The 11,174-nt window shown below is 28.8% G+C and overlaps 2 protein-coding genes across 2 annotated transcripts; both read left to right on the top strand.

The window, feature by feature from the left end:
- Positions 1-5,158: 5,158 nt before the first annotated feature.
- On the top strand, positions 5,159-6,078 carry LOC110616957 (ethylene-responsive transcription factor 2). Its single transcript, XM_021759499.2, has one exon. The coding sequence runs from the start codon at positions 5,252-5,254 to the stop codon at positions 5,996-5,998; it is 747 nt and encodes a 248-aa protein (XP_021615191.1). The 5' UTR covers positions 5,159-5,251; the 3' UTR covers positions 5,999-6,078.
- A 2,818-nt stretch (positions 6,079-8,896) lies between these two features.
- LOC110618219 (oleosin 1) lies at positions 8,897-9,696 on the top strand. Its single transcript, XM_021761343.2, has 2 exons — positions 8,897-9,239; positions 9,310-9,696. The coding sequence occupies exons 1-2, from the start codon at positions 8,956-8,958 to the stop codon at positions 9,431-9,433; spliced, it is 408 nt and encodes a 135-aa protein (XP_021617035.1). The 5' UTR covers positions 8,897-8,955; the 3' UTR covers positions 9,434-9,696.
- Positions 9,697-11,174: the final 1,478 nt, after the last annotated feature.

Genomic DNA, 11,174 nt, shown 5'->3' with positions numbered 1-11,174 from the left:
TTATATTCCACTTTCTTCCATTCTCTCACATTTTTCATTTTCTTAGATTTTTTCATAATTTTATAATAATTTTTTATAAAATTAATAAAATTTAAAATATTAAAGTCAACATTAATGTGAAATATAATGATAAAATTAATAATTTATCATAATTAAATTAATATTTAATGTAAAATATAATAAAATAAATTAATAATTTAACATATTTTTTAAATATTTTTTAAAATTAAGAATAAATTTAATAATAAAATATAATTTTAATATATTTTTTATTATTTATTTTATCAATTTAACTACAGATTTCTATCGGTTACTAAATTTAATAACCGATTTAATTTTTATATATATTTTAAAAAGTTTTTTATTATCCGTTATTAAATAGGTTAATAACATATTTTTTATTGATTACTAATTGAAAAATTTGTTACTAATTTAGAAAAATCTTATAGTGGATGCAATGCGAATTAGTTTTAGATCGAATATAGATAGTGATTTTGAATTTTGGATTGCTGAGTTGTATACTTTGGATTATTGGGTTAGGATTTGTGGATGTTAAGGCTATATTTGGTATGCTTTGTTTTGAACGCATGGGTTATGAAAAATACAATAGATTGGCATTGTTAAAAAAAAAAAAAAAGCATAGGACAAGTTTACAAAGAATTGGACACAACACAAAATTACAAAGCTCAACAATTCTTACAACCAATCAACCCCATTTGATCTAAACCAAGCTAAACCCTACCATTCTCTTTGTCCGCTACCCATCTAGACTTCCCAAACACTATCCCTCTCAATCTACCAAACCCAGACCATAAATCTCAACTAAAACCACCTAAAGAGAGGAAAAAAAATCATCATAAAATTTTTAATAATATATTTTTAAAAAATTTGAATTTAAGTTTTTTTAAACACCATAGATTTTACCATGGAATTCAATAATACCCCAGCTAAGCTAAGATATGAATTCAGCAAATGATTTTGTTGTATTAAAAATTCAAAAACAAATCTTCAAATAAATAATTTGTAATTTGACTGGAAAAAGAATGATGGATGACTTCAAAAATTGTGGTCTTGACGCAACACATGCATATTAGAAAATAGCAATTCATTGACAGAAAAATAAAGAATATAACCAAAGGCGGATCTCTCAGCCGTATAATCATAACACATTTACTCTTATAATTCTTACGTTACATGCATCTGCCCGCACATCTGTCTTTCCAATAATAAATAAATTTAATAAATTAAAACTTGTTTTTCAAACCTACCAAGTCCAACATATTGACTCTTTGACCACACAATTTCCAAAAATTATCTCCATAATTCCTTCATTCTGCATATTTTTCAACTGGGCATAGAATTTATTATTATTGTTATTATTATTAATTATAATTTGATCATAAGTCATTGCACTATCATTTTCCTTTGTGTTCAATTATATATATTTTTACACGTGAAACCATAAAAATCAAATTTAATATTCCACTCAAGGAAATATTATTATTTGTTCACACAGTAACTAACGCGAAAAAAAAATCTAAAGAAGTTTTTTAAAAAGTAATTATCATATCTATTTAGAATTTAATCTTTCAATCGAACTGATTTAATTAAGCTGATAACAAACATATCATGAGAAAATATATAATTAAATCCAATTCGTTATGATCTAAATATTGATCTCTCGTCATACATAAATTTTTTTTAAATTTAATTCGCAAGTCTCATTATACATAATAATAACATATAAAATATAATTCTACTTAATATTAAAAAATGATTATATTGCTGTAATACTCTTATTAAATTACGGTCAGATAGCTTTTAAGGTATGTTTACACACTTAATTTCTCGAAATTTTTAGTTGATGATGTGTATTTCTAATATATTAAGTAATTTTCAAAGATCTTTACATGTTTAAAAAGTTTAAAAAGTAAAAAATAAATAAACTTATAATTTATCTGGCTAGTTAACGAGAGAGAAATGAATTATTGAATTAAGGATGAAATGATGAAAGAAGAAAATTGAGTGTGACAGAAGAACTTAGAAAGAAATGATAAAAAACTGGGAGTCTGAAGAGGCAAGTTTCAAAGAACATGTGGGTTTGAATTTTGACTTTTGAGTTGTACCTGAAAACAGCATACTTTTCAAAGAGTAAAACTAATAATTAAGGTTTAGGTTAAGGGTACTGGATTAAAAGATTTGATAATATAAACGAACTTGCCTTGCTGCTGCAGGCTGGGATCGATGTTGCAATAATAATTTTTATTGGGCAACTTGTGCAGTAGCCCCCGCAAGTGTCCAATTTCGGTTGCGGCCACTGGGTGTATTGGCTGCCTTAATTTGTCCGTATGTTTAGATACATGATGAAGTTATGAATGGTCCCATTCTGGCTACCCTCACCGCTGATGTATGCAACTATTGTTTTCTAAAATTTAATTCATCCACTCGACAGTGACGTCTATATTAAATTTTAGAATGATTTGCTTATGAATTTTATAAACAACTCCCTTTGATTATGATGATGGGTTGACATTTTCTATTATATTAAATCCAATCCACAAAGTATCTGTAGTACATCAATTATCCAATTAAATAAAATAAAATACACCCTTTACAAGAAAGGTGATATATATAATATATATGACATAAGCATATATGTAAACAATTAAATATATTTTTTTCCACAATTAATATATATAATAACTGCCCAGATTTTAAGTTTTTTAAGAAACTTATTACATATTATATATATTCAGCCATACTAATTATTAAAATAACTGTTTTTTTTAAATGAAAATTATAAATTGAGATAGTATAATCTGAAATCTCTTATATTTATTTAGATACACTTACCATTATAGATTAAGTCTGTAAATCTATAAATACTACTATAGCTGTTTTAAAAAAGAAAAATTACTTTTTAGTCTCTGCAATTTAACGTAATTAACACTTCTGTCCCTCTATTTTGGCGACCCAACACTTAAGTCTCTCACTTTCTTTTTCGTCTAAATTCATAGTCCTTCCGTTTATTTAAACCGTTTGGTCAAAGAGTCAAAGGTGAGAAGTGATAATTTTTTTCAAAAATACCATTCTCTCAATGTGAAATTCTTTTTTTTTTTCTCTTTTTCATGTTTTCTCCAGTTGCAGAATAAGAAAAAGAAGAAGAAGAAAAAGTTGCAGAAAGGGTAGAAAGAAGAAAAAGAAAGAAGAAGAATAAGAAGAAGAAGAAGAAGGAAGAAGAAGAAGAAGTTGCAGAAAGGGTAGGAAGAAGAAGAAGAAGAAGAAAGAAGAAGAAGAAGAAATTGCAGAAAAGGTAGGAAGAAAAAAAAGAAGCATTTGGGTTTGGATTTTGTGATTTTGAAATAGCGGGATTTTTAGAGGGTTAATTTTGTCAATTCATGTGTCTCAAACGGCCATTTTGGACGGAAGGATTACGAATTTGGACAGAAAAGAAAGTGAGGGACTTAAGTGTTGGGTCGCCAAAATAGAGGGACAGAAGTGTTAATTACGTTAAATCTTAGGGACTAAAAAATAATTTTCCCTTTTAAAAATGATAATTATTTTGAGAATATAAAATATTATTATTTTAAATTAATTAAAATAGTAAAATTATTACCCAACAGAATCAATTATTTGAATCAAACACAATGATTATACTATATTCTCAACAAGTTGAAATTCAATTCTACCATTTGAATTTTTGCCCATTAATTCAATTCATTTTTATACAAGTCCCAAATTTTCTTCCAAAACTGAGTTTGTGGAAACAATAAAATAAATATTTCATATATACTTTGGGATCTTATTAGTGATGCCTTGCTTAGCTAGATGCATAACAGTACTGTACATATAATTGATTTTTATTTTTTTTAATTGTACATATAATTGATTAATTAGAATGATAATTATATTTTAATGTTTAATTAAATTTAATTGCTTTGCATAATTAAGAATATTAGATAAATTCTTTCAATAATAACTATTACTGAGATATTAAGAAATGTCGCTTTACATAAAAAAATATAATATTCACTCCATTTCATAATTTTTATTTATTTTATATATTAAAAAATATATTTTTTTATTAACTTTATAATTATATTTATCTTAAATATATTAAATTTTATTAAATATTAAATAATATTTTGATAAAATTAAAATAAAATTATAATAGTTAATTTATATATTATTATAATTTAAAAATAATAATAATAATAATAATAATAATAATTTTTAATAAAAAAAATATATGTATATATTATAAAATAATTCAATAATTTGTATAAAATTGCTTAACTTAATAAAGTTGAAAATTATTCAATATAAATTAGTATTTAAGGAATGTAGTATTTAAGAGTTTGGGTTTTAAACTATAAAATAAATATTTAATATAAAAGTACTATAAAATAATTTGATAAATTTGATATTGAAAATTTTAAAAATTAAGAATCCGATTTTAATTAAAATCAATGAGTTAATTAATAACTTCTTACTACAAACACTAAATAATAAATTCTTTCTTAACTGAATTGTTCTTTAAAAAAAAAAACATAGAGCGAAAAAAGCCCAAAATATCGTCAGTCGAGAAGTGGATAGATGAAAATTTTGTGACTTACTAGACGGTTTAGAAAAGATAAAAAGAAAAACTCAATTAAATTCTTATATTATTTTTCAGGGTTAAATAATTTTAATTTAATTTTTTATTAATTAGATTTCGGAATATTTATTTAAGAGCGAAATAAAATTTAATTTAATTTAATATTATTGTTTAATAATAAATATTTTTAATTAAATATACTTATTTAGTTTTTAATAAAAATTCAGAAATTTAATTAAAAAATAAATTAAATTTATTTGAAATTTAAGGATAAAGACTTGATTAGACTTAGAAAAAAAAAAAAAAAAACAATCAACGTATTGGTCTTAAATTTCTCGTGTGTTTCTCTTTTGTAATTGGGCGGAGCTCTCACGATCATTGGCGATTGGCTTACATAAGCTAATGACGTCAGCCTCATCTAGGACTACGCGACAGCTGCTTCTCATTTCTCAATTTGCCCACTTGTGGACTGAACTTGCACGTAATTCCTAAAATACCCTCCATTTCCAAATTTTTATTTATTATTATCAAAACTCTCTCTCTCTCTCTCTCTCTCTGTACATATATATCCCATACACCCATCTCCAAATCCATCTTATCTATCTCTTAAATACACTTGAATTTGCTTCTCCGATCCCTTCTCTATTACAAAAAATGGATGATTCCAATCTCTCACATCATTATCTTCGAACTTCATATTACAATACTCTTATCCCTTGCTTAACAGACAACTGGGGTGACTTGCCCTTCAAAGTTGACGATTCTGAAGATATGCTCGTTTACAACTTCCTCTGGGATGCTGTTTCTTCTGGATGGTCTCCCGTTGATTTCACCTCCACCTCCCCCATTCAAACCACAACAACCGCCGTTAAACCTGAGCCCATGGATGAGTTGGGCCTTACCACCCCGGTTCACCCTCAAGAAGCTGCTTCAACTCTATCTTTTCTTCAGACTTCTATTCTTGAAAATACAAGTGGAGCCTTTCGTTTAGCTACAACCTCTAATAAGAAGGTGCATAAAGGGACGCATTACAGGGGAGTTAGGCAGCGGCCTTGGGGTAAGTTCGCGGCTGAGATAAGAGATCCGGCTAAAAATGGCGCCAGAGTATGGTTGGGCACCTACGAGACGGCTGAAGAAGCCGCTTTGGCTTATGATAGAGCAGCTTTTAGGATGCGCGGGTCAAGGGCTATGCTCAATTTTCCACATAGGATTGGCTTCAATGAACCTGAGCCGGTCAGAATTACTGCTAAGCGTCGGGACTCGGAATCAGAGATGCCTGTTTCTTCCAAGAGGAGAAAAGGCCCGGCAGCTAACCAAGCTGAGTTGGGAAGGGATAGAGGATACGGTGTGGGGCACCAGATTGTGGTAATGGCAGCTGGCGAGCAATTATTGGTTACATAGCTTTGAGTGGGAAGAGCTTGACTTGTACATGGTTTGGTGTGTACAAAATTGAGTTTCTAAGTGGACAACTTTACCACCAATTTTAGTGCTACTAATAATCCAAGTTATTTTTTTTATAACAAAAAAAATAATCCAAGTAATCACTACCAAAAAAATCAGTAATAAGATATAAATTATATACTATAAATTAATTAATGAAATATATTAAATATTGCAAATTTATATGGATGATATTTCCAATATCTGATAGATAAAAAGAAAACATGAAAAAAAAATTAAAAAAATAAAGCAAACCCAAAAGCAATTTGAGTAGAGTTAAAGATAGAAATTGTAGTATACTTTATGTTTTATCTCATTAATTAATTACATAAAGTACTTTATTTATATAATAAATTATCTAATCACAAACTTTTAATTAATTATTTTTTATATTTTTAAAAATATATTAATTAACTTTTATAATTTTAAAAATTCAGTAATTATCACACGTAGTTGTATCGTTATTATCATTGATCTGTACGGTAAAAGTGAAAGAGAGAGAAATTAATAATAATAAAAATTTAATAAAATTGCATTTTTTAGATTATATAAACTATTTAATATTTTTAAAAAAATATGAGGTTAATTAAGTAATTAATTTTATTATATTATTGAAATTAAATACTAATTTAAAAAAGAAAGTCAATTGATCTTTTTTCCAATGTCATGTTCGAATACAAAACCAAAGAGTCTTACCGACTGACTTGCTTTATTAAGTCATGAAGAAAAAAACAAACATAAATATGAACGGAATAAAAATTAAAATCTGCAGAGTCTTTTCTCCACACGAATAAAATAAAATCAATGCCGAGAGATTTGAACAAAATCTGATTTTCTCGGAATACCATCCCAGTCAATTGTCATGTGACATATATAAATTATTTATTTATTTGAAAAATGTTGAATTCAATAAATAAAATACTGTTAATTTATCGTCATATATGATGATGATTACAATTAAATATTGGTCGATATTGCTCTTTGTCTTCAATCATTTCGTAATTTGAAAATTAGGAGATATTTCAGCCACCTTTTTTCTTTCTAATTTCTACCTAACATCCCATTGTTTTTATATATTTATTTTTAATTATTAATTTTCTTAAATATATAATATTTTATCTACTGAAATTAAAAATTCTATAAATAATTGACATACCTAAATTGATGTGCTTAATAATTACAGAATGTTATTGTGCCCTAACCCTAACTCCAGGCAATGCTACATTAAATTAGACCTAATAATTAATATCACAATAATAGAGGATAAGATTAAGCATTTTTTTATTAAATAATTATGGACCTAATAATACTTGACAATCAGCACTCTTTGTGGATGATATAATTAATTAAGATTAAATTTTCTTTATGAAAAAATGTAAAAATCAGCATAATCTTTTTGATTTTTGGGTTTAGTTAATGATAATTGTTGAAAGTGGAATGAAATTGAGAAATATGAAAAGAATAAAAGTAGAGAGATGTGTTTCACACCGACTTAATTTCATTTGGATTAGTCTTTTTCACTGCTCAAAAATTTGACATTTTAATCTCAATGCTAATGGTGGGTGCTTGACTTGGATTTATTATATTGACCAGAGATGAAAAGGTGCAAAAAGTCTGTTATGTAAATAAATGAATTTTTTATAGAATAGTCTTCACCCAGATTTGTCACAAGTTTGAAGGATAAAACTTTATTATTCTTCTCTTAATGATTGATGTTATTAGATCTAGAAAATATGATTTTTCGTGTGCGAGTGTGTTTAATTCAAAAAAATTACGTCTCTCCTCTTTATATTTTTTTTATCTTCTAATAATATATAACCGCTATTTTATTATAATGACACCTATCTTTATCATTTAAGTCCGTACGCATGAATATATCAGTGTATTATTTTTTATCTATCTAAAGTGTTGGGCACTCTATTTTTCTGACTCTGCATCTTTACCAGGATCCTTCAAACAAAATTATTCATCTAATTATTGGAGAGTACTCCTTAATTTTCTTTTTCTTTAAAAAAATAAATAAATAAAGCTGTCATACATCTGAACCCTCAATCGGAATTTAATCAATGAATTGTAAAAAAAGGAAAAGGCTATTCTTGACCTTTTACAGGTCAGTTTCATGGAGATTAAAGAAGATCGGCCGCAAAAGCAGAAAAGCCTCTTTGGACAAGCGGACCAGCAGTTTAGTTCACTTGGTGAGAGTGGATTGGGCATGGAAGGCGGGGAAACTATGTATTTGGGCTTTTCAAATTAAGGATTCCACTTAAATTTTATGTTTTTTTTTTTTTTGGAAATTTTCATGATTAATTAAAAATCTAGAGTTCGCCTATAACACATATTATACAAACAGTAGTATTATAAATAATAATACGTATGTATGTATGTAGTATATAAAAAGTTTACATAGTATAAATGTAAATATACGGTATAAGAATAGCTTAAATTATCTCATACAGCTAATTTTTTTTTTTTTATAATTAGGATCAGGTTTCACAAGAATTATAAGGCCTACTGTATTGGGCTGGACTATGAATATATTAATTAATAGTGATGAAATATGGGCGGACAACTTAGGGTGTACGGCTGTGTATAAATTTTTGGTATGAATCTTAGGTTGCTGAAGAAAAATTGTGTATTTGTCTCTCTCATCATCTTCGTTTCAACCACCTCACACTGGACAAAAACAGACGTGTCCTAGGACTGAACCGCTTCATCGCATGCAGCCCTTGCATGACCACCTCCTTTACACGTGCCTCATCTCTCATTAACACGTGCCTTCCTTCGTGGGATCCATCCCTTCTATAAATTACATACATCGTCTCTTCCAAACCTCAATCACAAACCTCAGTCACCCGCAATAAACTCACCACAGCATATCAAACACTTTTTTTCTATATATAAAAAAAAAAATTTCATCAATGGCAGAGCAACAACAGATACAGCAGGCGATCCAGCTGCCGCCACGGTCCCACCAGGTAGTGAAGGCAGCTACTGCAGCCACTGCTGGCGGATCCTTCCTACTTCTCTCTGGCTTGATCCTTGTTGGGACCGTCATTGCACTCACCATAGCTACTCCATTGCTGGTCATTTTCAGCCCCGTTCTTGTTCCTGCGGTTATCGCAGTTGGTCTCATAATCACGGGGTTCCTGGCGTCTGGTGGTTTCGGTGTTGCAGCTATCTCCGTCTTGTCATGGATCTATAGGTATACAATTTTTCTTCATTTTCTTTTTTGGCCATATTAAAGAGCTAGGTTTTGACATGGAGGACTGCAGGTATGTTTCTGGGAAGAAGCCACCAGGGGCAGAAAGTCTAGACCAGGCACGCATGAAGCTGACAGGGAAGGCACGAGAAATGAAGGACAGGGCCGAGCAGTACGCTGGTCAACAAACATCTTAGAAGTGTCTCCTCATCCCATCTCTGCCTGCTTGATGGAGAAACATATTCATATAGATGTATAATCAAAGATAAGGGTGGAGACGCATAAAATGGAGGAGTTGCAATCAACTCCAGTCAAGGCCATTGCTTGTGTAGAGTTCTTTTTGTTTTTGGGTTACCTGCTCGTGGATGGATCTTTTGTGTGTGTGTGTCTAAAAATAATTTCTTGTCAGGAGCTGTCTGCATCCTTATAATGAAGTCTTATTTCTTGGTTTGTGTAGTAATGGATTGACTTTGTTTTTCGTTTTTTCAACGTATTATTTAACGGGAATTCGTGTGATGGGTCCATTTAGAGAGAGACTGGGTCGATCGATTTTTCAATTTCTGTCACGGTCCATATGATTTGTTGTACAGCCGACAAGTGCGGGTTGGTGGCAACTCTCAATGTCGATAATTAGACAGGTGTCGAAAGGCATGGCAGTGGCACCTATGAATGCCACTTATATGTAATGCTTTGCCACGACCAAACTTGGAGATTTTTGATCCATAATCATTCCACATTTTAGGAATTACGTGTTTTTTTAATAAGAAATTAGACTTTAAACACATTAATAAATTTAAATTTGAAAACATTAATAAAACTAAGTTTGAAGTTGGAATTTTAATTTTTGAATCGAAAGCAACTCATGGTGGGTAATTTAGCATATTTTTAAAAAAGTAAGAAAATTTAGAGAAGAGTTGGAAAATTTTTCATAACGAATAAAATGATTTAGTTTAAGAAAAAAAAGAATTAACAACTAAAATATATAATATATATGTTTATGAGTTATAGATGTGTTGAAGCTCCCTCCGCAACGGATGAGATGTTGATTGAGCTTGTAGAGTTATTAAAACTGATGAAATTTCACTTCTTAAAATAGTTTTGAAAGTTTTAAAAAATAGTTTTGAAAGTTTTAAGAGAACTCAAATTCATGAGTTATAGCTCTCTGCTTATAAATCAAATATAGTCCCCGGGATATTTACGAATAATGTTTTCTCAATGACCTCTCACTTGTCATTCTCATAACCAAATTATTTTCATTATATTGAAATCTTGAACTTTTGAGTCATAATTTACACGAATTTTTGTTGGTTATATAGATGTCCATAGTTTCATTTACACTGTAAAGTGCTTTTGATGTACGTCTTATCTTACTATATATATAAGGTGGTATAATAGATATTTCAGATTCTCTATGAATGACATTTTCGTTTCACAAAAGCTTCGCTTATTCAGTGATGTAAATTTAATAAGATGATATTCATAATGAGTAGTTACTAATTTCATAAATTGAAATTAAATTTCCATAATTACAGAAATTAAAACAATATGTTAATTTCATATAAAGGTAACATATTACATCACCCAAATGTTCGACAATAACTAGAATACCATCAACCCATGCCAAACACTACATGGCCTGGCCTGATCACTAGTTAAATATAAAAACCTCTAAACTAGAAAATTAATATTTTTGGCATAGTTAATTGTGAATAAAATTTATTTTTATTCTTTATCAAATAATTATATAATTCAAGTGTGCGCAATTAGTACTAACAATAAATGAAATATATGTGTTTTATGATTGTGAATAGGATTTAAATAAGAATTGTTTAATATTAATTTCCAGAAAAAATAGGGAACGTGCAAATTCCTAGCAAAGCGCTCCTTGGAGACATGCAGCTGATTTGTTGGAAACAGAGGCAGCACGATTTACGCATA

The sequence above is a fragment of the Manihot esculenta genome, chromosome 6, assembly GCF_001659605.2.
Source record: "Manihot esculenta cultivar AM560-2 chromosome 6, M.esculenta_v8, whole genome shotgun sequence".
NCBI lineage: Eukaryota > Viridiplantae > Streptophyta > Magnoliopsida > Malpighiales > Euphorbiaceae > Manihot > Manihot esculenta.
Note: the sequence above shows the minus strand (reverse complement) of the source record. Positions and strands in the feature narration are given on the sequence as shown.

What these genes read in the sequence shown, in the direction of transcription:
- LOC110616957 (XM_021759499.2), top strand. Translation starts at nt 5,252, where the DNA reads ATGGATGATTCCAATCTCTCACATCATTATCTTCGAACTTCATATTAC.
- LOC110618219 (XM_021761343.2), top strand. Translation starts at nt 8,956, where the DNA reads ATGGCAGAGCAACAACAGATACAGCAGGCGATCCAGCTGCCGCCACGG. An exon ending in GTCTTGTCATGGATCTATAG is followed by an intron (nt 9,240 to 9,309) that starts GTATACAATTTT and finishes GGAGGACTGCAG; the next exon opens with GTATGTTTCTGGGAAGAAGC.